The 27,055-nt window shown below is 41.7% G+C and overlaps 1 protein-coding gene across 1 annotated transcript; it reads right to left on the reverse strand.

Moving 5' to 3' along the window:
• Positions 1–2,086: 2,086 nt before the first annotated feature.
• On the reverse strand, positions 2,087–23,302 carry LOC110513509 (myosin heavy chain, fast skeletal muscle-like). The gene is made up of 39 exons (XM_036940064.1): positions 23,075–23,302; positions 22,607–22,753; positions 22,239–22,395; positions 21,224–21,251; positions 20,851–20,959; positions 20,646–20,738; positions 20,422–20,482; positions 20,205–20,303; positions 19,778–19,881; positions 19,235–19,373; positions 18,379–18,497; positions 18,077–18,226; positions 17,812–17,982; positions 17,292–17,595; positions 16,931–16,995; positions 16,750–16,837; positions 16,516–16,633; positions 16,245–16,368; positions 14,141–14,277; positions 13,410–13,665; positions 12,964–13,206; positions 12,507–12,683; positions 12,266–12,411; positions 12,019–12,109; positions 11,304–11,693; positions 11,056–11,182; positions 9,441–9,559; positions 9,029–9,225; positions 8,720–8,903; positions 8,417–8,582; positions 8,126–8,250; positions 7,659–7,967; positions 7,230–7,433; positions 6,947–7,072; positions 6,641–6,811; positions 3,542–3,646; positions 3,366–3,461; positions 2,771–2,902; positions 2,087–2,219 (listed from the first exon to the last, which is right to left on the reverse strand). Exons 1-39 carry the CDS (start codon positions 23,288–23,290, stop codon positions 2,199–2,201), a joined length of 5,814 nt encoding a protein of 1,937 aa, XP_036795959.1. The 5' UTR covers positions 23,291–23,302; the 3' UTR covers positions 2,087–2,198.
• Between the last annotated feature and the right edge of the window lie 3,753 nt (positions 23,303–27,055).

Consider the following 27,055-nt stretch of genomic DNA (forward strand, 5'->3'; position numbering starts at 1 on the left):
AGAGACACTTGTGTCCCAACAGGCTTGGCTAGGAAGAGTCCCCTGCTCCCCCAGAGACACTTGTGTTCCAACAGGCTTGGCTAGGAAGAGTCCCCTGCTCCCCCAGAGACACTTGTGTTCCAAAAGTCTTGGCTAGGAAGAGTCCCCTGCTCCCCCAGAGACACTTGTGTTCCAAAAGTCTTGGCTAGGAAGAGTCCCCTGCTCCCCCAGAGACACTTGTGTTCCAACAGCTGCAGCTGAAAGGAGGTTGTGGGATTCCCAGTTTTATTTATGTTCTCTGTTATGGACCTGACTGTGTTTTCCTACAATATATATCATATATGGTCATATCCTCTGGTGTACGGCTCAAATGGAAGCAGATCTGCTGATGAAGCAATAAAGCAATGCCAAATTACCTGAGATATATTGCTGTGGAAGCTGGACGTATTTCTGACACACCTGTTTCTGAAGATGTCTATATTGGGCTTGTAAATTATTATTATTGATTTAGTTTGCTTCCTGTAACTCTGTCATGGACTGTATGGGATCAACTTGGAGTTTCAAGAACAGCTCAGAAGATGTGGTTTGTTACCATCTCTATGACGGAGGGTCATGAATCGATCCTAAACGACCTCAGGCTGCATGTATTTCTGACACCCAGTTTCGGCTCATGGTTGGAGAAGGTTACTGACAGTAATCATGTTGACTACTTGTTTGTCCAAAGATCTGTAAATCTTCCTGAAAAACACAACTCCCCATTTTATCCAAGTGTTCAACCTTGTAAATGTATTAGATTATTTTACATTTAACCCTCCATTGACGTCACGCTGCATGTTGAAAGGTGGAGCACAGAGAGATCTGATACAGGCCATCAGTCGACCATGAGGTCCTGACATTGCTGCCACCGTAATAGATTTACAGCGAGATATGTGATCTGGGAAATAAAATCTGAATTAACCGAGCCAAGATTGGTTGTTTTGTGGATCCATGCCACAAGCATTTGACATTTCACATCCAGATTTAGATTTTTACTGGCTGTGACATTTTAATGGATTGAATCATGAAAATAATTCTGACGTGAGCCAAAGCACTGGGGTGTCTCAAGCAAACTCCTGTCTCTGGTGATAAAACTACTTTGTGAGCACAGACTGATCGTTTACAGCAGCCTTAAAATGTATTGGATCAAGATATGCTATCCAACCCTCCCAAAGCCCTGCTAAAATACATCAAATGTGTACAAACAGTTTTATAATGACAGCCACCTCAAATGCTTAATGACAGTCAATAACAGTATATCAGGGGCCTGCAACTCCTGTGCTGGACAGCCCATCCACATGGTGTGCAGACTCTTATTTCATCCCAGCACTAACACAGTGATAAGTACGTGAATGGGACCATTTTCTTGTCCTGCTAAGCATTCAAAATGCAACGAGTACTTTTGGGTGTCAGGAAAAATATATGGAGTAAAAAGTACACCATCTTGACGACCAATATTACAAGTATTTTCTTGTGTAAGCTAGCCTGACGACTCGCACTAAATTCTTCCGCTGATCTGTCGTTTGCTACACACTTCATTGCGAAGAGAAAACTAGCGTCCGCGGACGCGGCGTAGTGTTTGGCCGGAGCATGGAGTCTGGGAAGCTAGGCAACATGTAGGCTGCTATCTTACTCGAAATAAAATCAAGTGCGATGGAACAAATTGGAGAGAGTGACTAAAATATCACTGTAAGCCTCCCAGGGACGGTGTGCTTCTAACTGTTAAGAACTAACATAGTGGATTAATAATGTTGTATTGTATTACACTCTCTAAACGTTTTCTTACAGGAACATTTCAATTTGGGCCTGTCCATATAGGCCAATTCCCCTGACTGTAAAGGGTTAAAACTATAATTAGATTTTTAGCTGGTCAGACCTTACATCCATAGCTCAGTCTATTAATTTGAGTGGTTACATTTCTCCAGCCTAATCCCTCATCTGATGTGTCTGCTTTGTTGGGGTACCACTTTGTTGTTGTTGGAATCCCAGATTGCTCCTTTAATTAAAGTACAATATTTTATGGTATTAAAAAGCTGTTTGCTGAGTAATAAATCCACAGTCACAAAGGAAGTGTATGTAGATTCACATGTTTTTAATCAATGCTCAACATTTCACCATGAAAATCATATTTTATGCATCACAGGAAAATGCTAAGACTTTGATCTCCAATACTTTGGTCTTGTTTATTCAGCAACTTCTTTTCCCTGTAAGAAGAAATAAATAATATAATGGATCAGTAACAATAATGAACATGATAAATATATGGATAGAATATAATGGATCAGTAACAATAATGAACATGATAAATATATGGATAGAATATAATGGATCAGTAATAACAATTAACATGATAAATATATGGATAGAATATAATGGATCAGTAACAATAATGAACATGATAAATATATGGATAGAATATAATGGATCAGTAATAACAATGAACATGATAAATATATGGATAGAATATAATGGATCAGTAATAATAATGAACATGATAAATATATGGATAGAATTGGATGGAATATAATATATCAAGCATTTAATGCTCAGTGCTCAGCTTGGATTTTCAATTTTGAATTTCCAACTGAATTCATCTTTCTTGTTTAGCCCTTCCTGAAATGTTCTTCTTAGAGATCTTCAATACAGTTGAGTGTAAAAGGTCTGTATTGACCTCTGAGAAGACTGAATCATAGGTAGTGTTGATGTGGTCATATCTGAACATGAGTCAGGTACAGGTTTAGAAACAGTTCTGTACCTTTCCAGAGTCACGGGTCTTGGCTCTGAGCTTGTTGACCTGAGTCTCAGCGATGTCAGCACGCTCCTCAGCCTCCTCCAGCTCATGCTGAACCTTCCTGAACTTAGACATGTGCTGGTTTGCTGCTTCCTCCTGGGTGAGGAAAAGGGAGGGAGAGCAGAACATCAGCATTTAAAGTTTGAAGCTTCAGGTAGTAAATTAATAATCTGTTTTTAAAGGTATTTAAAAATTAAAAATATTGACAGATTTAGGATAACAATGTAAACAGGAAGATAGATGATACAGCAGAGGAAGTGAGTGGAAGAACGGGGGATCAAACCGCTGCCTCCAGCACGATCACTAGACCAGCCCCCAGCGCAGCAAATTCATATTCAACCCCATCTCCTTTAAGTTGGTAACGAATAGGAGGCACTCACAAATGTGTACAATTTCATCAGCAATTACTTGCACTATCAATTGTTATTGTTGACTGATGTGCTGTAGCAACACTTACTTCAAACTACATTTTATGGACATTAAGTTTCGTAATGTTTACTAGGGATTTTTTCTTCTTGAATGTATGCTTTCAGAGAATTTGACTAAGTTTGTGACTCACCGCTTCCTCAGAATGCCTCTTGTAGGCCTTCACTTTCATCTGCAGCTTATCTACCAGGTCCTGAAGTCTGCTAACATTCTTCTTATCCTCCTCAGTCTGTGGGAGAAGATCAAAGAATCAATGTCCCATAGTTAAATACACAAACCTCTCTGTGTGAAGAATGTACTTTCTCTTACCTGGTAAGTGAGCTCCTTGACTCTGCGCTCATACTTGCGGACTCCCTTGACTGCGTCTGCACCTCTTCTCTGCTCAGCCTCCACCTCAGTCTCGAGCTCACGCACCTTTGTGGAACAAATACATGTAGGCATTTGTTTGAGGTGGTGAAATCAGACGTAACAAATCTTGTAAAACAGGTAGTCTTCTACCCAGTCAAGGAGGCACAATTGTCTGTTCCTATGTAATTTTACAAGTGGTTCCCAATGTGCAATTTCAATTTTACATTTGTTTATTTTACATTTGCTTATGTTTGCTAGAAACAACAGATGAAACTACCGAGAATCTGTGGAACAAGATTAGAAGGTCCAATACAATGTAATATTATTCATCCACTGTTTATGTTCTTAACCCCTAGATGTACAACATGGGCCTGGGAGGCTCACAGGGATATTGGTATGCACGGTGTTACAACAATGACCAATTGTTTCAACTCAATTCTCATTTTATTTATAATACATATGACGTTTTATACATTTTGTCATGCATTTAGCGGTGTATGATGCAGTACCAGTATGACCACTAGAGGCCACTGTTTAAATGTTGTGAGCAGGGTTTGCCATGTTGCGGTTTTCCAACAAAATTGGTCTACTTTGAAAACGATGTTGCGGGTTTTTAGGTTACTTCTAAATTACATTGCGGCGGCCATAGCATTTTTCTTTAAACTATATAGATGTAAACCAAGAGCTCCCGATTGGCGCAGCAATCTATATATAGCCTGGTTCGATTCCAGGCTGAATCTCAACCTGCCACGATAAGGAGTCTCATAGTGCAGCGCACAATTGGCCCAGCGTCGTCCGGGTTTAGCCGGTGTCGGCTCTCATTGTAAATAAGAATATGTTCTTTACTGACATGCCTAGTTAAATAAAGGTTACATATATAATTGTTTAACTAAACATGTTTCCCATATCAATAAAGCCCTTTGAATTGAATTGCGTGGTGGAGGGCCAGATGGGTGTGCCTGCACGTCTTAACAACTTCTTACCAGTTGTAGGTAGGCAATTTAAATTGTCATTATGGAGACACCCATTTCCAACCCTTTTTCCATAAAACATATTAACGTGCTAGAACTGATGTGCATCCAGAAATAAGGCGACAAAGCACAGGAGAACGACTTTAGGCGCTCTAGAGCGCATTCGATACATTTGGTCGGAGGTCGTTTGAACAACATTCTAATGTCGACGCTGTTTACAACAAGCAAAATATTTTACATGTACAGTTCTTGGGTCTGGAGTGCTGCGCGAGTGGACATTTTAGACTGAAGTTATGGAAATATGTGCATCTGTAAAGGGGAAAAGTCCACAATGAAACTAACATTAAATGTGGCCATTAATTAGATGATTAATTTCAATGCCTATGTAGCCTACCACTTGATACAATAAATATGTTGAAATGACGACATCACTGGAGTAATTGCAAATCAATTTGTGCCACTTGTGTAGCCTACATGGTGCTGGCAAAATGATTTAATAAATAGCGTTGTGTTCCTATTCAATTATTAATGACCATGTTTAGTTACTGAAATTTGATGTTGAAAATTGTGATCAGGGTCACAGTTCTATAGTAACTAGTTGTTGAGAGAATGCATTAGACTGAAGGTAACAGTCAGTCAGATTAGGCTACAGGTTAAAAAAAAGTTCTCTCAATTTTCATCCCTTAAACTCTACTGTTGGAATGATCTATAGTTATGCACTTACGCAGTCAAACAAGTTAACACCCATTGATTGAAAATTGCCGGGCGAGTTTAATTATATTTTCTCTTGCAACATATTTCCTTTATCAGTCACATTAGCTCACAATAATTATTATTTAAATGTGCCAACTCCTCTCTTGTTGTTGAATTATTATTTGTGGCTTGTTTTCAGGCCTTGTGGGCGGGTTTTGGGTCGTCATTGGTCTAGAAATTTTGGCTGAGCCTGACAACCCTGGTTGTGACGTGACTTCAATTATGGGCTCGCGCTGTTGACAGAAGTTTGTCCAGTGAGTCAACAGCAAGACAAAAGCAGCTAAATTAATACACTTTTGATGTATTTATTTTGAAGGTAAGCAAATGGAGAAGCACCATATTCCAGTGTAATGTTTCCGGGGTATGTACATATGTTTGTTGAGATTTTATGTTTTTATGAACTTATGAAAGTCCTCTAGCCTACAAGCTCATTTAGCCGTTAGAGTGCTAGCTGGTAGCCCCATAGCAACGCTATGCTTCCCTAGTAACGGCCCTTTTGCAGCAGAGTGAATGAGACATGAAGCTGATAGCGATCTAGAGAGAGAGAGAAATTAAACAACTGTAACTAGATGTAAATCAAATATCACTATGAGATGAATTGGATGAATGTGTGTTTATGTATCAGAAATTGTATTATTATTATAATTATTATTGATTCTATTAATTGAATAGCAGTTTAGAAGAAATGTACAAGCCTAAATGAAACAACTAGATAAATACATTTTTATGTCTTCAATTTATTTGAAGGTCTTGGTTCCAATTCTTCTCAACTCCACTGCATAAGTGTAACACATTCCCAACGTTTTTTATTTGAACATAATTGCACTGTAATTATTTGTATTTATTTAACCTTTATTTAACCAGGAAGGTCAGTTAAGAACACATACTTATTTACAATGACGGCCTACCAAAAGACAAAAGACCTCTGCGGGGACAGGGGCTGGGATTAAAAATGTCAAAATAAATAACATATAAATATAGGACAAAACACACACCAACGATAACTGAGACAACACAACGCTACATAAAGAGAGACCAATTTAAGCTGTATAATGTTATTTATTAGGGTCCGAGACTTGATTAGTCCAACCATGCACTGCAGAAGTCATAGTAAAACTGCTTGGAAGCTATGTTTTATCACACTCTTATGTAGGAATTGTGTTCTGATATTATGAAGGCGTCCCTGATCACAAAATGGGTCCCCAATGCAAAGAAGTTTGGGAACCCCTGATTGAGAAAAGTCATGACACAATGCTCCTTTGTATTTTACATGATCAAATACTTTTCCAGCAATCAGTCTTTCAATCCACCCTAATCCACCCTGCTGGTAACTCACCCTGGACTCCAGTTTCTGGAGCTGCTTCTTGCCTCCCTTCATGGCCAGATTCTCAGCCTCATCCAGGCGGTGCTGCAGGTCCTTGACTGTGACCTCCAGGTTCTTCTTCATCCTCTCCAGGTGAGAGCTGGTGTCCTGCTCCTTCTTCAGCTCCTCAGCCATCATGGCCGCCTGGAAAAGTAGTTTGTTTAATTCATGCACCAATTGGCACCAATCATGACGTCTCTGATATCTTTGTTGTTCTTAACCAGCCCAGCTACCATTGGCCTTAGGGACAAGTCAAGTTGATGTAATTCAAAGACTCACATCAGTGATTGCCTTTTTGGCCTTCTCCTCTGCATTCCTGGCCTCCTGGACAATGTCGTCCACCTCTCCCTGCACCTGCACCAGGTCAGTCTCCAGCTTCTTCTTGGTGTTCAGAAGGCTGGTGTTCTGAAGGAGGAAACAAGACAATTTGTTTGACTCTCAAGATAACCTACAAGCTCAAGCCTGAAATTCTGAAAGTCTAAGAGCAAGAACTGTTGAATTCCAGGTGTGTGTAAACGGTATGCTTGGTTGAGTTTCATTAGAAATGGTTTTTGACAGATACCTGGGAGTGCAGCAGTCCAACACGTTCGCTGGCGTCAACCAGCTCAGTCTCAGCCACTTTGCGGCCTCTCTCTGTCTGCTCCAGAGCAACTCTCAGCTCCTCGATTTCAGCCACCATCAGACCGTTTCTGCGCTCCACCATGGCTGCCTGCTCCTTCATGTCTTCTGCGACACGGACGGCATCATCAAGGTGCAATTGGGCATCCTGGGGTTCACAATGACATACGTTCATTAGGACTTGTGGAAGTAGAGGTGATAGGATCGATCAGTGATAGAAATGTTCACTGGGAAGAATTTACTCAATATCCCTACCTTTCTACAGTATATAGTTCAGTCTATTTAATTCCTCTGTTCTGTTATTTTCTACAGATTCACAAACAAATCCCTCTACATGTTCAGGTGTTTGAACCTGATGTCCCAGTCCCTTTACCTTGAGCTGTCCCTGGACGTTCCTCAGCTGTTTCTGGGCCTCAGAGGCCATCCTGTTGGAGTGGCTCAGCTGGATCTCCATCTCGTTCAGGTCTCCCTCCATCTTCTTCTTCACCCTCAGGGCATCATTCCTGCTCCTGATCTCAGAGTCCAGGGTGCTCTGCATGGAGTCAACCACCCTCTGGCTGTTCCTCTTGATCTGCTCCATCTCCTCATCCTTCTCTGCGATCTTCCTGTCCACCTCACCCTTGATCTGGTTCAGCTCCAGCTGCACACGCAGAATCTTGGATTCCTCGTGCTCCAGTGTTCCCTGGACAAACAGAGGCAGTCAGACCAATTGTGTTCAATACATTTGGATGTAGGAATTAAATATATATGACTACAATAACACCAATACAGAGGGCATTTCACTCTAGCTGGCATTGGTTAGTTAACACTGCTTTCCCATCAAACAGCTGTAGTTTGTACCTCAGCCTCCTCCAGAGCGGTCTGGATCTCAGACTTCTCTGTCTCCACAGTCTTCTTGGCCTTCTCCAGCTCATGGATGCTCTTGCCAGTCTCTCCGATCTGCTCAGTCAGGTCAGAGATCTCCTCTGCACACACACGCGAGAAGTTTAGACTTGGGAGATTTTAAGTGGATATCGCCAATTTTGACATTGAATCATGAACAACAGTTTATTAACAGCAAATCAGTTTATTAACAGCAAATCCCATTGCTAATAAAACATAAGCCAAATAGAATTGCTGTCAAATGCTCACGTTGCAGGTTCTTGTTCTCTCTCTTCAGAGTCTCCAGATGATCCAGAGCCTCCTCGTAGGAGTTCTTCATCTTGAAGAGTTCAGTGCTCATAGAGCGAGCCTCCTTCTGAGCTCCTTCCAGCTCAGCCTGGCCCTCCTCATACTTCTGCTTCCACTCTGCCAGAACCTAGCGAAATACATGGGATTTTCATCAGAAGTCATTAGATGAAGAGTTTTGAATCAGAAATATGCTACAATTTTACTACAATTGATCATATAGCAGTCAGTAAATATCAGCCTATGGTGAGGTTTATTCATTTTCACCTTGTCAAAGTTCCTCTGCTTCTTGTCGAGGTTGGCGGCCAATGCGTTGGCTCTCTCAACATCAATCATGAGGTCCTCCACCTCTCCCTGCAGCCTCTGCTTGGTCTTCTCCAGGGAGGCGCACTTGGAGTTGGTCGCCTCAATGGTCTCCTCAGCATCCTGCAGACGCTGGGCCAGCTTCTTCCTATTAGACAATAGAGGTCGGTTTTACAGTTTGAAAGAAATGTTAAATCATATACTGACCCCATCATATACCACCATCACCATCAATACCCCATATTTGATTTTTTTCTGTTGCGTGCGACTCACTTGGCCTCCTCCAGCTCCTCTGTACGCTGGATAGCATCAGTTTCATACTTAGTCCTCCACTGAGCCACCTCACTGTTGGCCTTGGACATGCCGCGTTGCAGCTCTGCCTTGGCCTCCTGCTCCTCCTCAAACTGCTCCCTCAGGAGGTCACAGTCATGGCGGGCAGACTGAACACCGTGGGCCAGTGCATTTTTAGCCTGTGAGAAAGAAAGACAAAATGCAAAGAGAGATGAGAGAGAAAGCCAAACAAATGACAGTACGGGTCTCTGAGGATGGAGAGACAGTAGGAGTCTATGAGGGTTTAGAGACAGTAGGAGTCTCTGAGGGTGGAGAGACACTAGGAGTCTGAGGGTGGCGTAGTCACCGTCTATGTAAATATATGGCTCTAAACTTTCCATCTTGGGTCCCTTACCTTGACCTCCTCCTCAATCGCCCTCTTCAGCTCCTCCACCTGCTGGGTGAAGGCCTGTTTTCCTCTGGTCAGCTGAGACACCAGGGCTTCCTTCTCCTCCAGCTGGCGGCCAAACTCACCTGTAGGGATGGAGGGACATCTTGTTAATGACATCTTTGTTTTCTAAGATTGAAAATGTATTTTAATGTATCTTGGGGGCAATGTTGTTCGGTGGTGAATAGTACAATAGAAACTATGTGGACCAGTAGAGGCTCCTCAGAAGAGGAAGGGGAGGACCATCCTCCTCAGTGAAATTACATTGACTTCAATACAAAACCAAGGAGGCTCATGGTTCTCACCCCCTTCCAGAGACTTACACAGTAATAATGACAACGTACTGCAACCTATCATAGCTCTTGCAGCATGAACTGACATGTTGTCCACTCAATCAAAGGACCAGAGAATGAATCTAGTACAGAAAGCATATGCTACAGTTAGCTAGCACTGCAGTGCATAAAATGTGGTGAGTAGTTGACTCAAAGAGAGAGAAAGAACATAGTTTAACAGATTAATTTCTTTAAAAATGAAGGAGAAGCAAGAGAGAGAGAGAGATGTATTTCTGCAAATGCAGCTAGCTAGTTTAGTCTACTCAAACACCCGGCTCAAACAGAGAGGGATGCTATGTTAGTTAGCTGTCTGTGGCTATCCAACAATAGAACTCTTCCAAGCCAAGGTAAGCTTTTGGTTTTATTAATTCATTGCCAGCGGGATCCATTGTGTAACTGCTAAACTGCTTGCTGACTGTACTGCATTATTGTAGCGGGTTTACTAAAGTGTTAGTTCCAGTAGCTACGTTGACTAGCTACGACGTTAGCTAATATGGTGACATCGATTTAGGCTGTGTGTAGCGGTTAGTGGTTATGCTATAAAGGTTTGGCTTGGAACGGGTTTTTTTTGCCTGTTCACAGACAGCTGGTGTGTTTTGCACTGAAGTCCAGAGGGTAAAAGGTGAGGCGAGAAGGAATTATACAACGAGCAAAATGATCATGCTGTTTGTATGTGGCTTCTATGAAAGTGAACTGTGTTTTTTGTGTGATCGTGGTATTCATTCCGCCGATTTCTGTTGAAAAACGTTTCTTAAACGGAAGCAAACGGAACAAAATTAGGATAAACATACCTGAATTTGTCCAATAGAAACTCTTGTTTGCAACTGTTGGACTAATGATTGCAACCTAAATCAGCTGGCTGCAGGCAAGAGTGTGCAAGGCAGTATTGAATGTATCACGGTCTCTCATCTCGATTACTCAAATTCTTCTCTCTACCTGTGCACATACGTTGTAAACTGTCATTCATAGGCTAGGTTGAAGCAACCTCACGATGGGTATATGGAACATTTGAGCATCATGTATTACTCTAAATCTATCGAAGTTACATTGAGCTGGACGAATCGAATATGAAAGAGTCATCCAATATGCTGTAATAGAAATAAGGCCAAGATCCTAAAAAAATGATTGTCCTCCTTCATCTTAAGCATCACCGACCGGCACTAATGTGGACTATGGACATAAATCCCCAACACATTTTATTCTGTTCTACTGAAGGAAAGCATTGGCTTGTTGTTCATTGTTGATGGTACCATTTTCTGTCAGGAGTCTGGCCCTCTGTCCGCTGATGTCGTTGACCTGGCGAACATTCTCATCATTCTTAGTCTTGAGCTCACTCAGCTGGTCCTCAAGAGTACGGCACATCTTTTCCAGATTGCCCTGTTAGTGAAACATGTTCCATCATTACTTTATATATGTGACTCCTGTCAACTTCAGTTCACTTGAATGATGATGTAGTTGACCCTCCTCAACACTGCTTGATCAAAACATCACTACTCACCTTAGCCTTGGCGACGGCCTCCATGTTGCTAGAGAGGTCATCAATCTCCATCTTGTACTCGCTCTTCTCCTTCTCCAGCTTCTGCTTGACACGCTGCAGGTTGTCGATCTGCTCCCCGAGCTCAGCCACACTGTCGGCCTGCTTCTTGCGCAGAGCGGCGGCTGTGGCCTCATGCTGCAGGGTGGACTCTTCAAGATCACGACGCAGCTTCTGGAACTCAGCCTCACGCTTCTTGTTCATCTCAATCTGAGCAGCAGTGGCGCCTCCGGCCTCCTCCAGCCTCTCGCTGATCTCCTCAAGTTCCCTGGAGAGATCAGCCCTCTGCTTCTCAACCTTAGCCCTGGCAGCACGCTCAGCCTCAATTTCCTCCTCCAGCTCCTCAATACGGGCCTAGAACAGGGGACAGGAGCAGGGGGATGAACACTACAATACAGTTGAAAGAATTGAACCTCACAAAATAATAATAATATGTATATTTTTCATAAATGTGTTACGACAAGGACAGTTACACTAATTTATTCAGTAGACAGCGTTCTATGCAGGATCAAAAACCACAATGTTAATAAGCACCATCTTCACAACGTTTGGAAGCACCAGAAAACAGCATCACCTTCCAACCTACTCCGGGAAAAATGTTTGCTACCAGAATAATGTTTCACATGAAATGATTCAGGTGTTTGCTTTTCTATACTGGATCTTATATCCTGTACTATACCTGGAGTTCCTTGATCTTCTTCTGCAGCTGAGCTCCCAGAGACTGCTCATCCTCAATCTTGCTGAGGAGCTGGGTGGTCTCAAACTCCTTCCTAAGAAACACAAACACGTTGATTGCAGAGTTCGTTTTGGTTTGATAGTGTAAAGGCAGAGTATCATACCATTCACTTTGCTAATTCATAATAACAAGTATTAGCCAAGAACAACCATTACAGCAGCTAATACTGTTCTCATTTGTTTGTGTTTACTTCTTGATTTTCTCATCAGCCTGCTGCTTATCGTTCTCCAGGTCCATTATGGACTCCTGGGCCAGTTTCAGATCTCCCTCCAGCTTTCTCTTGGATCTCTCAAGGTCCATACGGAGCTTCTTCTCTTGCTCCAGAGAACCCTCAAGCTATAAGATAAAACACATATATTATAAAAATCTAAACAACTGAAGATAATACCATCTTACATACTATCACGGCCCAAATGTCAAACTCCACTCACGTCGTCCACTTGCTGTTCCAGCTTGGTCTTGGCCTTGGTCAGAGTGTTGACTTTGTCCTCCTCTGCCTGCAGGTCATCCAGTGTCTGCTGGTGGGCCTCTTGGAGGGCTTTCTTCTCCTTGGTCAGCTTTGCAACACTCTCATCCATAGACGCCATCTCCTCTGTCAGGTTTTTAACCTGTAAATGGCGACAACATAATTATACTTTACCATAAAGGGGAGATTTAGTTTGTTAAATATTGCGTTCATTTAATTTAGTTTAGAAATGTGTCAACAATTACTGCACTGTAGATTCAACACTAGATGGGAAGTAACCCACAACTGAAATTCTACTATTGTGTCTTCCTTTTTCCTGCACCCACAATACAACTTGAATTCCATTTCTGTTAAGCTAAGTTTTGAGTTGATTATTGATTGGGTTATTGTTTGGTTAGACTGTCTATGGTAAAACACAATACCTTGTTTTCAGTGGCGTGCTTCTCCTTCTCCACTTTGGCCAGGGTGAGCTCCAGGTCATCAATGTCCTTCTTCAGCTCAGAACACTCATCCTCCAGCTTCCTCTTCTTGGCAGTCAACTCAGCATTGATCTCCTCCTCATCCTCCAGCCTCTCGGTCGTCTCTTTGATTTTGGCCTCCAGCTGGATTTTGCTCTTGATGAGCCCCTCGCACCTTTCCTCAGCATCGTTCAGACTCTCTCCTTCCTGGTTTCAGAACAGGAGGAAGAATCAGAGGCCTCACTTTAGTGAAAGATGTAAAAGAAAATCAATAGAAATTCATGAAACATATACAGCATATAACATGGGCAATAGAAATGTGAGTTAGCCACATACTTCACAGAGTGTTTATATGTGTGTGTATTCATGTGTGTGTAAATGTGCCCATACGAGGGTAGTTTTTCACTCACAGATGCTATTTGGAGCGCCAGGTCGTTCTTCTCCTGCGTCAGGGCCACCAACTTCTCCTCCATTTGCTTCTTTGTGGCCAGAGCCTTGGCCAGGTCTGTCGTCATCTTCTCATAGTTCTCCTTCATGTTGGCCAGCTCCTTCTCAGTCTCAGCGCTCTGCAGCAGGGGCTTGATCTTGAAGTACAGCTTCATCCATGGCCAGGTTTTGACATTCATGAATGAGCGGATGTTGTACTGGATGGAGTAAATTGATTCTCTGGTCGACAGAAAGGATGGAGTGGCATGGTGAATGACATGCTTAAAGCTACATTCTGGGATTAGATGAACAACAAAACAGAACCACCTGCCACTGTTTGTTTACAGCTGAGGAATGGGGCTTGGGAAATGTAACCCCTCCTAAATCCATAGGCAGTTCTCTAGATGCAAGGACTGACAGGTCATGCATTTTAAGCTCATGAGGCATTTTATATACTTCAAGAATGAATATTTAAATGCCACACATTTTAAATGACAATTGAACAGCCAAATCCCAAACTGCAGCTATTAAGCTAGAATCCTTAGTTGCTGCATCCATTTCTGGACTAAATGTATTAACCCAAAAGCTTTAGTAGACCATTATAAGATGTACTTTCTCATTCTGAACAACTCACAGCATATACAGTATGTAATCATAATGCATTAGATACAGGTGGTTGACAGAAAGCTTTGCCAAGATGTCTACTATTCCTCACCTCCTCTCCATCATCTTGCTAAACTCTCTCCTCATGAGGAATCCACGACTGAGAGCCTGGACCATGCCGACCAGAGTGGCCAGCTTCTCATCTCTCATCTCCTCCAGGACACCCAGCAGACCGGCTTTGAAGAACACCTGAGACACAGGTTAACACGGTCAATGGAACCACAGATAGAAAGGCTTGAATCAAAAGAGGGGAACAACACCACTAGATTGTAACCATTGCAAAGTTAATGTTGTTTAAATGAAACAAACCATGTGACAGGTTGTTTCTAAGTTGTTAGTTATTGTACTGTTGTACAGAGCCTTCAGAAAGTGTTCACAGCCCTCAACTTTTTCCAGCCTGAATTGAAAATGAATTACATTGAGATGTTGTGTCACTGACCTACACACAATAGCCCATAATGTCAAAGTGGAATTATGTTTTTAGACACATTTTTACAAATTAATGAATTTGAAATGAAAAGCTGAAATGTCTTCGGTCAATAAGTATCTAACCTCTTTGTTATGTCAAGCCTAAATAAGTTCAGGAGTACAAATGTGCTTAACAAGTCACATAATAAGTTGCATGGACTCACTCTGTGTGCAATAATAGTGTCTAACATTATTTTTTTAATGACTACTTCATCTCTATACCCCACACATTCAGTTATCTGTAAGGTCCCTCAGTCGAGCAGTGAATTTCAAACACAGATTCAACCACAAAGACCAGGGAGGGTTTCCAGTGCCTTGCAAAGAAAGGCACCTATTGGTAGATGGGTAAAGTTATTGATTACACTTTGGATGGTGTATCGATACACAGAGTAACTACAAATATATAGGCATCCTTCCTAACTCAGTTGCCATAGAGAAAGGAAACCGCTCAGGGATTTCACCATGAGGCGAATAGTGACTTTAAAACAGAGTTTAATGGCTGTGATAGGAGAAAACTGAGGATGGATCAACAAAATTGTAGTTACTGCACAACACTAACGTAAATGACAGAGAGAAAAGAATAAAGCCTGTACAGATTAAAAATATTCCAAAACATGCATCCTGTTTGCAATAAGGCGCTTAAGTAAAACTGCAATAGAACGTGGCAAAGAAATGTACTTTAAGTCCTGAATACAAAAGCATTATGTTTGGGGCAAATCCAACACAACACTGAGTACCACTCTTAATTTTTTCAAGCATGGTGGTGGCTGCATCATGTTGTGGGTATGCTTGTTGTTGACAAAAACTAGGGAGTTTTTTTTACGATAAAAAGAAACGGAGTAGAGCTAAGCACAGGCAAAAACCCTAGAGGAAAATCTGGTTCAGTCTGCTTGCCAAAAGGCACTGGGAGACAAATTCACCTTTCAGCAGGACAATAACCCAAAGCAGAAGGCCAAATCTACACTGGAGTTGTGACCAAAATGATATTGAATGTTCCTGAGTGGCCAAGCTACAGTTTTGACTTAAATTGGCATGAAAATCTATGGCAAGACTTGAAAATGGCTGTCTAGCAATGATCAACAACCAGCTTGACAGAGCTTGAATAATTGTTTAAAGAGTAATGTTCAAATATTGCACAATCTAGGTGTGGAAAGCTCTTAGAGACTTACCCAGAAAGGCTCACAGCTGTAATCGCTGCCAAAAGGAAGTCTAACATGTGTTTGCTCAGAGGGTTGAATACCAATGTAATCATGTTTTATTTTTCATAATTGTTATTTACAAATGTTAGAATTTTTCTTCCACTTTGACATTATAATATTTTGTGTCGCTCATTGACAACAAATCACAATTAAATCCCAACATTTCACACAACTAAATGTGGGAAAAAGTCAAGGGGTGTGAATACTTTCTGAAGGCACTGTAGGTTAATAATATACACAGATAACTGCAGTCATACCACTATAACACACTGCACATGATAATGAGTTTAGTTTCTCTTCTATACTTGTCATGCATGAATTTGAAGAAAAAACACTGGACAATGTTTTGCCACCTTTTCCATTAGTTAAATGAAGAAGAAAGAACAAAAGGATGGATAGATCACCTGGAGAGATTTTATATGGTATGGGTTTAAATTATTATTCAAGATGTGTTTTGTTGTCAGCTTTTGCTGGAGGTTTTTGACTGACCTTGGTGTGTCCAAACTTGTAATCCTCGTGATTCACGTCAATGGACCCAAGCAGCTTCTCGGAAGCCTTCTTGTTGTCCATGAACTGGCCCTCAGGGATGACACTGGCATTCAGTACTTTGTACCTGAATGAGAATACAGTTTTAATGTCAAGTTGTAATAAGTTGGTTATATTGCATAAAAGGTAAGACTATTCTGATGCTGGGAAAACCCTTGGAGCAGATATTTCTGTGATTGTGCGTGTGTGTGCACTTGTGTTTGTGTGCGTGTACCTCTGCTTGAAGTCAGCATAGATGATTCTGCTGGGGAAGCCCTTTCTGCAGATCCTGATACCCTCCAGTACACCATTACACCTGAGCTGGTGGATAACCAGGAAGTTCTCCATCAGACCTGGTAAAACAAAACAAGTCTCTTTTAATACTCATAAACTGGTTAAAGATTGGGATTGTTAAGGTCACTGATACTGAACTGATAAGATGTCATATTTAACTCAATATTTCTTGTACCTGGAGTCTTTGACTCGTTGGGGATCAGGCAGCGCACAAAGTGAGGATGAGTGCTCCTCAAGTTGGTCATCAGCTTATGTAAGTTCTCCTGTAAGAGGGTTACAAACCATTTTCTCAGACATCATTTATGATAATCAATGCACCTTTTAAAGGACTGAATATGCAGATTTCAAAAGCTCACCCTGAACTGGGAGGACACAGTCTGCATGGAACCACCCTTCTTCTTGCCTCCTTTCTTGGCTTTATCTGTTAAAATGGGGGAAAGTTAAAGATAACTAGAAAAGTACATTTCCTAGAGCGGGTGGAATAAATAGAATAATAATAAGAATATGTAAGAAATCTAGAGTGGTCTTGTTAACTTCACACTTATCTAGAGGCAAATGCTGCCAATGAGATTGTGTAGAATAACACCTATTGTATGATTAAATTAACCCAGTAATAAACCCTGAGAAATTGTGATACATTCAAAGACTTTAAAGAACATTTAGGTCAGAGTTGTAACTAGTGCTTCATTAAATATTTTGACGTGATGCCAGTCTTACCCTCAGGTGGGGCAGCAGGATACAGGGCAGCCAGAATTTTGACTCCAGACTTCCCGTACAGTTGACAAACTGAGTCGTTCAGGGGGTCCTTATTCTTCTCCAGCCACCCAGTGATGTTGTAGTCCACAGTTCCGGCGTAGTGCACCAGGGAGAAGTGGGCCTCTGCCTTGCCTTTGGCAGGCTTAGGCTTCTCAAACGCCTGTGTTTTGCCAAGATGCTGGGAGTACAGCTTGTCCTTGAAGGTAGTGTCTGAAGACTTGGGGAACATGCACTCCTCTTCAAGGATGGAGAAGATGCCCAATGGCTTTACGAAAGGAGATGTATATCAAATTAGTGATATTTCCATTTAGGATCACATTCATTCCTTTAGTAAACATGCTATTATAGGATTACATTCATTTAGAGGCACATAATAGGAAACATATTGAGATCTCAACAGTCAGATGCTGATAATATCTCACATAGCGCTCCATTTGAGCTTTGCTGTTGAGGTCCATTATAATCCTCACAGACATCTTACCTTCTCAATAAGCTCAATGCAGGCAGCCAAGTCCATGCCGAAGTCAATGAAGGCCCAGACGATTCCCTCCTTCTTGTACTCCTCTTGCTCCAGGACGAACATGGTGTGGTTGAAAAACTGTTGCAGTTTCTCATTGGTGAAGTTGATGCACAGCTGCTCCATGCTGTTGTACTGTTGATGGAGTTTTAAAAGGGATAATTTTATCATACAAGGTTGTAATCCATCTCAATCACATCTAATTGTCTTGTTCTGGTCTCATACTCACATCAAAGATCTCAAACCCGGCAATGTCAAGCACACCGATATAGAACTGCCTTGGATTCTTGGTGTCCAACATCTCATTGATACGGATAACCATCCACAAGAACATCCTCTCATAGATGGACTTGGCCAGAGCACTGACTGAGTTATTAACCTGCAATGATAATACCTCAAATTAATACATTAGATATTGACCATGTCTAGTGATGAGGTGAAACAAGCTTGGGAAAAACAAAAGCAATGCACTCGTCCCCAAAATAATTCCTGTGCTCAGAAAATGGTAGATGCTGTGTTTTGCAGTCTTACCTGAGCCACAGTCTGTCCCTTGGTCACATACTCGTTGCCGACCTTCACTCTGGGGTAGCACAGAGCTTTCAACATCTCAGCTGAGTTCAGGCCCAGCAGGTAGCCAATTTTATCAGCCACTGGAGCGAGAACCAACAATAACAGACTCAGTGACACAATATCACTTGTTTCTGATGTCACACTGACAAAACAGTTTGGCTAACTTCTTTGTAGGTTAGGTTTTGATTCACCCTCATCCATCATTTCAAATAATTTCTGGAGGTGGGAATTTGGTCTCCAAAAATGATCTCCTGCTTGACTTACTTTTGTTTGGAGATATATATATATATATATATATATATATATAGTTTATCATTATTTTCTTTCCATTTTTCCCCCCTTTTCCCCCCAATTTCATTATATCCAATTGGTAGTTACAGTCTTGTCCCAGCGCTTGCAACTCCCCTAAGGACTCGGGAGAGGTCGAAGGTCGAGAGCCGTGTGTCCTCCGAAACAAGACCCTGCCAAGCCGCACTGCTTCTTGACATACTGCTCACTTAACCCGGATGTGCCAAAAGAAACACCATCAAGCTGGCGTTCCAAATCAGTTTGCAGGCGCCCGGCACGCCGCTAGGAGACGCTAGAGTGCGATGGGACAAGGAAATCCCGGCCTATTGTGCGCCGCCTCATGGATCTCCCGGTCACGGCCAGCTGGGATCGAATCCAGAGCTGTAGTGACACCTCAAGCACTGTGATGCCTTAGACCACTGCACTGATTTTCATGTGGCACTGTCTGTCTTAGGTGTTCTATTTCTATGTTGGGGACTTGGAATGGGACTAATGCTCTACATATTGTATATCTATGAGTGGGACTCACCCTCTGTGCCGTCTGGCTCGGCCTGCTCCTCACGCTGCTTCTGCTTGAATTTCATGTTGCCATGGTGCACTACAGCTCCTGTCAGCTTGTAGATGCCAAGCTTCTCATCATTAGTGAAGCCCAGGATTGTAATGGCATCCTGGCATTAAAGAGGAAGTACAACAGAGATGAACTGAACAGTAGTTTGGTCAGTTACGCTACAGTTCTGTGCTGCTCACTCCAGAACAAATGGGATGGATAGATTTGACTCTTGGCCAACACATTAGTAGATGTCAGCACAAAATGAGTTTTACACAGTTCCACTGGGCACTTAGTGGCGCTCTCTTGTGGATGTCTTACATGTATGTGCCTCAAGGCGAAGTGTGAAGGCATGAAGAGTTCCTTGAGGCACATGCTTAACTAACACAAGGCGTTTAGAATCAAACAAAAAATACAGGAAAATTCCCAGCTGCCACCAAGTTGAAATTGCACAGAGCATTCAGTGTGTATGGTGGTCCTACCCATTCCCTATCTAGAGTTTGGTTAACCCTTTGTTTGACTCACATCTGTGGCATCCAGCTCTTCCTTGTCGTCGATGCTGGCCACAGCGATCTGTCCCTGGCTGCACATGGGGAAGTCGTAGGGGTTGGTAGTCAGGAGTGCCATTTCTGTGGACAAAGGAGAACAGCTTGTCAGTTAAATCTCTGTCCTACTTTACAGTATCTCTCCCTCCTTTACTCAATAGATGGACTCAAGGATACATGTAGTATATAATTAATAGCATCAAAGGAGCGGACTGAGACTTGTGGACTAGTGCATCACAGTGCATTACTTTATAGATATTTCCCAAAGAACTTCCAAATGTCTAGATGCCTTGTTTCCTTGGATGTAATCATTGTAATAGTATTCATATTGTGGATTAAGAATATTTTGTATATAATCCACAGATGGGGGTGGGAAAGATTTCCCATGAATCTTTACTTTTCCGTACCAACTATGTCTGGTTTGTGGCCTGTCATCATCTGGAAGAAGATGTGGTAGCCTCTCTCATCAGGCAGCTGGAAGGACACTCTGGACTTCTCCAGCAGGTCTGAGAGCGAGAGAGAGAGTGAACAACACAAAGAGAGAGAAAATGATATGATGAGATTACCAAAAAATTATCTGTGTGAATTTAGGAAAGCATTGAGAAACAATCAAAACCAACTCACAGGTCTCAATGTCAGCTTTAGCCAGTTTACCAGCTTGGAAGTGAATCCTGATGAATTTACCCTGTAGTAGAGCATGGGGGTTAGAAATAGGTCAACAAATAAATAAACATATTACTTTGATAGACCCCTTTAAATGTTACAGTTTGTTGGACAGTTGTTAACATCACTATAGGGAATATTTTTCCAATATACGGTAACTTCCAACGTGTGCCCTTCATACTTACAAAGCGAGACGAGTTGTCGTTCCTCACTGTCTTGGCATTACCGTAAGCCTCTAGTAGAGGGTTAGCTGCAATGATCTGATCCTCAAGAGACCCCTGATTGAGACAAACACATGTTGCTCAGAAACATGATTCACCACTGGAATTTCTTTTTCCACGGGAAACCAAACTGAAATGTGATTAAAAGTCAAACATAAGAACAACTTACCTGCATTTTGTTGGGGTCTGCTTCCTTCTTGCCACCAGACACTGCAATGGTGGCAAAGTACTGGATGACACGCTTGGTGTTGACAGTCTTTCCTGCACCGGATTCTCCGCTGGTTTATATGACAGAGAAAGAGGGGTTTTAGTTACATGTTTGAGTGTCAGATTGGCTTTCACTAAGAAATAGCATAGAAAAATACACTGTTAACCTGTGTTCTGACATAAGTCTTTAACAAATAATCCTTCTCATCGACTCGTTATTACACATAACCTGATGCTCTAATCCATTCATAATGTCATGTATTTCATCACACCAAGTGACACAACTTATTACAATAGAAACACTTTCTCAAGTGACATTTTAGTAAACAACTTACGTAATCAGGACGGACTGGTTCTCCTTATCTGAAAACATAACCATATTGCTTATCATACTCAAGAAAGATTATGGGAACATTTAATTCATAGCATCATCATGAATTTCATTTTGGAACATTTTCCATTCAAGGGTAGTGAAATCAGATGTTCCCAGCAAACTGTTAGAAAACAGTAGATACCGCTCTGAAGTATATTTTAATCCACCCATCGGCACTTGTGTACATTTTTATGTATTGGTCTGTCTATCCATGTGAGAGACGCAGACTCTGTCTCAACCTTTAAGACTTTACTGAAGAATAGGGCTTGGGTCTGTCTGTCTTATCTGGTATCCTGTGTGAACTTAAGTATTCTCTCTCTCTCTCTCTCTGAGGACCTGAGCCCTAGGACCATGCCTCGGGACTATCTGGCCTGATGACTCCTGGTTGTCCCCAGTCCACCTAGATGTGCTGCTGCAACAGTTTCATTTTCAGTGTTCTGCCTTAGGCTATGGAACGCTAACCTGTTCACCGGATGTGCTACCTTGTCCTTGACCTGCTGTTTTTTTGACTCTCTCTCCCACACACACTCTCTGTCTCTCACGCCCTCTCTCTCTCTATACCCCACCTGCTATCTCGACCTCTGAATGCTCGGCTATGAAAATCCAACTGACATTTACTCTTGAGGTACTGACCTGTTGCACCCTCTACAACCACTGTGATTATTATTTAACCATGCTGGTCATCTATAAACGTTTGAACATCTTGAAGAACAATCTGGCCTTAATGGCCATGTACTCTTATAATCTCTAACCGGCACAGCCAGAAGAGGACTGGCCACCCCACAGAGACAGGTTCCTCTCTAGGTCCTGCCTTTCTATGGAGTTTTTCTAGCAACAGTGCTTCAACATTTGCTTTGCTTGCTGTTTGGGGTTTTATGCTGGGTTTTTATATAAGCACTTTCTGACATCTGCTTATGTAAAAATCACTTTATAAATCATTGTGATTGATCCAACCATCCATCCATGAGAGCTCTTACCAATCATCATGAACTGAAAGGCGTTGTCAGAGACAGAGAAGATATGGGGTGGAGCCTCCATCCTCTTCTTCCCTCTGTAGGCGTTGACAACCTCTTCGTCGTACACTGGGAGCCACTTGTAGGGGTTCACCGTGGCACAGAAGAGCCCAGAGTAGGTCTGGATGAAAGCATAATTAAATTAGGAGATTAACAAAGTCAGATTGACTTTTACCTGGATTTATGTGAGGATGTGGGTGTACTGTATTGATATGTTTTGGTTTCTACCGTTCACTTATGTGTAGTACTGTATGTGTGTATTTATTATGTTCATGTATGTGTGTGTTTGTTATGTTCATGTATGTGTGTGTTTGTATGTGCAGGTTTCTTACATAGATCATCCATGCTGCATAACGCTCTTTGAGGTTATACAACACAGAGGCTTCATTCAGGTAGGTCATCATGGCCATGTCCTCAATCTTGTCGTACTTAGGGGGGTTCATCTCATAGATGTCTGCATCTTTGAACTCTTTTCCTTCCTGAAACAGTCAGAAATCTAGATTACAACACAGATCAAACTGGACATGACTGAATGCTTTTTGCTCATTAAATACAAGTTTAATCAGTAACTAAATGCATACCCACATTGATCCAACTACTTTCTTATCACCCACTGACACAACTTTTTTTACTAGTCAATAACAAACAATCCATGGCATTTTTAAATAGCAGCGATAAAAATGATGTACTTGAAGGTTATATTGTGCAAAAAACATATTTCTTTGTTGTTGCATTTAGTAGATTTTACAAGAATTAGAGTACACAAACTTGAATTTGAATACTTTTCAGATCAGGCTTACCTCCTTAGTGCCGTCAGGTTTTGTGACTGTTACAGTACATTTCCCGTCGGCCCTAGCAGTGACCAGACCTTTAAGGTACAGCTCCACCTTGTCTGCCACATAGCAGGCGTTCTTTGAATCAAAGGGTGCGGCTTGTGCCTCCATCCGCTCCTTCTCAGACTTACGAAGGTATATGGCAGCCTTGCCGTAGATTTGCATCTCAGCGTCCGTACTCATGGTGACGGATAACTAGGAAAGAGATGAAACAAGAAACATTGTTGACTCTGTGGTGCTTCCTCCCCAGTCAACAGAGTTAGGTGAGTGGTATCTCTAACGGAATAATCTCATCACTTTTTATGTGGAGACTCAAACCATGTCTCACCTTCTTTTCTCCCTCCTACAGATGAATGTGTACTTCTTGGAGGACCCTGTGAAACATGAGAGTGTTGTGAAAACATACAAGTCTAAAGCCTTATCATTTATCCCCTGAAGGAATAGAAAACATTTAACTCAATCATTACATGTCAAATCCAACTACAGGTGCAACTGGTAACTTTCATTTACTACACATCCAGACATTCTGTCAGGAATTCAAATAAATTCCCATAAAACCCAGTTACATTCTAGAACACCAACTCACTTAACTACACATTCTGTCAGGAATTCAAATAAATTCCCCTGAAACTCAGTTAGATTCTAGAACACCAACTCAATTTACTACACATTCTGTCAGGAATTCAAATAAATTCCCCTGAAACCCAGTTACATTCTAGAACACCACCTCAATTTACAAATAAGTGCAGGAGCACAACTTTTGACAGTAAATTAACATTACTGATTTTGAAATAAAATACATTTAAAGTAAAACACATAATACAATATATATATATATATATATTATAAATGCCACTTGATTGCATATTGTCAAATCTTACAAGAGACATGCAGAAGTCACTTCAAACAGTGCAGTTAACTACTGCCTCAGTTGCTGAGTAAAGATGAGACAAATATACAAATCTAAGGAGGTGTAGAGGTCTTACCACAGAGGAAGAAGGTATCTGACTTATGGATGCTGGGGCCTCAGCCTCCTTATATCTGGTTGGAAGTGCCAACCAGGCAAAAGTTAATTATGGACCACTCTGGGAAAGGACATGAATTGGATGAGAGACCTCTGTGTGTCTGTGTCTCACTAGCACCTCCCACTTCCAGGAGCACCACACTCCCATTACATGACTTTTTAATGTCATATTTGTTTCTGAATAAAATTTCACTAAATTACTAATAATTATGACAATTAGAAATGTTTTATTTCTCAAACTTATTCCAAATACTGTAATGGAGTGAGTCCATGTTGCCTCACTACAACTAATACAGTTTTCATGAAAAGCTAAGCCTTATTTAGTTCAACTTTAGTGGCATTAATCCTTATCAACCACTTCATATATATATATATATATATATACAGTACATACAGTACCAGTCAAAAGTTTGGACACACCTACTCATTACAGGGTTTTTCTTTATTTTTACTATTGTGTACATTGTATAATAATAGTGAAGACATCAAAACTATGAAATAACACAAATGGAATGATCTAGTAACCAAAAAAAATGTTAAACAAATCAAAATATATTTTAGATTTGAGATTCTTCAAAGTAGCCACCCTTAGCCTTGATGACAGATTTGCACACTCTTGGCATTCTCTCAACCAGCTTCATGAGGTAGTCAGTCACCTGGAATGCATTTCAATTAACAAGTGTGCCTTGTTAAAAGTTAATTTGTGGAATTTATTTCCTTCTTAATGTGTTTGAGCCAATGAGTTGTGTTGTGACAAGGTAGGGGTGGTATACAGAAGATAGCCCTATTTGGTAAAAGACCAATCCATATTATGGCAAGAACATGACAGCCCATAAATACTTTAAGACATGAAGATCAGTCAACACAGAAAATTTCAAGAACTTTTCAAGTTTCTTCAAGTGCATTCACAAAAACCATCAAGAGCTGTGATGAAACTAGCTCTCATGAGGACCGCCACAGGAAAGGAAGACCCAGAGTGACCTCTGCTTCAGAGAATAAGTTCATTAGAGTTTCCAGCCTCAGATTGCAGCCCAAATAAATGCTTCACAGAGTTCAAGTAACAGACACATCTCAACATCAACTGTTCAGAGGAGACTGTGTGAATCAAGCCTTCATGGTCGAATTCCTGCAAAGAAACCACTATTAAAGGACACCAATAAGTTGAAGAGACTTGCTTGGGCCAAGAAACACAAGCAATGGACATTAGACCGGAGGAAATCTGTCCTTTGGTCTGGTTAGTCCAAATTTGAGATTTTTGGTTCCAACCGCCGTGACTTTGTGAGATGCAGAGTAGGTGAACGGATGATCTCCGCATGTGTGGTTCCCACCGTGAAGCATGGTATTGAGTGTAGATTGATGAGGGCCATTTAAAAAATATATATATATATATTTTAGAATAAGGCTTAACGTAACATGTGGAAAAAGGGAAGGGGTCTGAAAACTTTCTGAATGTAGAAACAAAAGAATTTGGACATCCCTTCAAATTAGTGGATTCGGAGGGCCTCCCGGGTGGCGCAGTGGTTAAGGGTGCTGTACTGCAGCGCCAGCTGTGCCATCAGAGACTCTGGGTTCGCGCCCAGGCTCTGTCGTAACCGGCCGCGACCGGGAGGTCCGTGGGGCGACGCACAATTGGCCTAGCGTTGCCCGGGTTAGGGAGGCGTTGACCGGTAGGGATGTCCTTGTCTCATCACGCACCAGCGACTCCTGTGGCGGGCCACAAATACTCTCCCGAGTATTTATGGGCTGTCATGTTCTTGCCATAATATGGATTGGTCTATCTTCTGTATACCACCCCTACCTTGTCACAACACAACTCATTGGCTCAAACACATTAAGAAGGCGCGCTAACCAAGGTTGCCAGGTGCACGGTGTTTCCTCCGACACATTGGTGTGGCTGGCTTCCAGGTTGGATGCGCGCTGCGTTAAGAAGCAGTGCGGCTTGGTTGGGTTGTGTATCGGAGGACGCATGACTTTCAACCTTCGTCTCTCCCGAGTCCGTACGAGAGTTGTAGCGATGAGACAAGACAGTAGCTACTAAAAAACAATTGGATACCACGAAATTGGGGAGAAAACAGGGTAAAATATATATATATATAAAACAATTTGCTTACAGGTGTATTAAATTGAGCAATGTCCATAGGCAGTAGAATGGCCTTACTTACTGCGCAACTTTCAACGTGGCACCCTCTTAGAAATCCAACTTTCCAACAAGTCAGTTTGTCAAATGTCTGCCCTGCTAGAGCTGCCACGGTCTGGTAGGAAAGTCAGCACAAGAACTGTTCGTCGGGAGCTTCATGAAATGGGTTTCCATGGCCGAGCAGCCGCTCACAAGCCTTAGATCACCACGCCAATCGTTGGCTGGAGTTGTGTAAAGATTGCCGCCTTTGGACTCTGGAGCAGTGGAAGCGCGTTCTAAAGATCACGCTTCATCATCTGGAGGTCCGACAGACTAATCTGAGTTTGGCGGAACGCTACCTGCCCAAATGTATAGTGCCAACTGTCAAGTTTGGTGGAGGAGGAATAATTGTCTGGGGCTCTTTTTTATGGTTCGGGCTAACGATTTTTGGAATTAGATGTTTGAAGGCAGTCCACATACTTTTGGTCATGTAGTGGTGAAGCTCACCACTGTACCTGCTCCCTGACTCCCTGCATCTCTGTTAAAACTCTTGTTTTAATATGATGAATCTATTCCTTTTTAAATATTTTTTTCAAAGCAAACAAACATCTTATAGTCAAATCTTGGTGTAAAAGCAGGTGGTGGAAATCTAAAGGGGTCAAGAATTACATGTCAATCTTCCTGCCATAGATAAACAGGCTATAAATGTTATAACCATATTTTTTTTTTAATTGTGAAGCTTGCATTCAATTGCCCTTCCCTGTTGCACACAACTGATTTCAAACCCTGTTACGGTCCACCCTGTTAC

This window comes from Oncorhynchus mykiss, chromosome 13 (assembly GCF_013265735.2).
Source record: "Oncorhynchus mykiss isolate Arlee chromosome 13, USDA_OmykA_1.1, whole genome shotgun sequence".
NCBI classification, from domain to species: Eukaryota; Metazoa; Chordata; class Actinopteri; order Salmoniformes; family Salmonidae; genus Oncorhynchus; species Oncorhynchus mykiss.

Excerpts from the sequence above, each read along its gene's own strand:
- LOC110513509 (XM_036940064.1), bottom strand. The coding sequence starts at position 23,290 with ATGAGTACGGACGCTGAGATGCAAATCTACGGCAAGGCTGCCATATAC. Across the intron at positions 22,396-22,606 it reads ATGCAGCATGGATGATCTAT|ACCTACTCTGGGCTCTTCTG; the intron begins GTAAGAAACCTG and ends GCTTTCATCCAG. Across the intron at positions 19,374-19,777 it reads AAGAGCTGGATGCCACAGAT|GATGCCATTACAATCCTGGG; the intron begins GTGAGTCAAACA and ends CTTTAATGCCAG.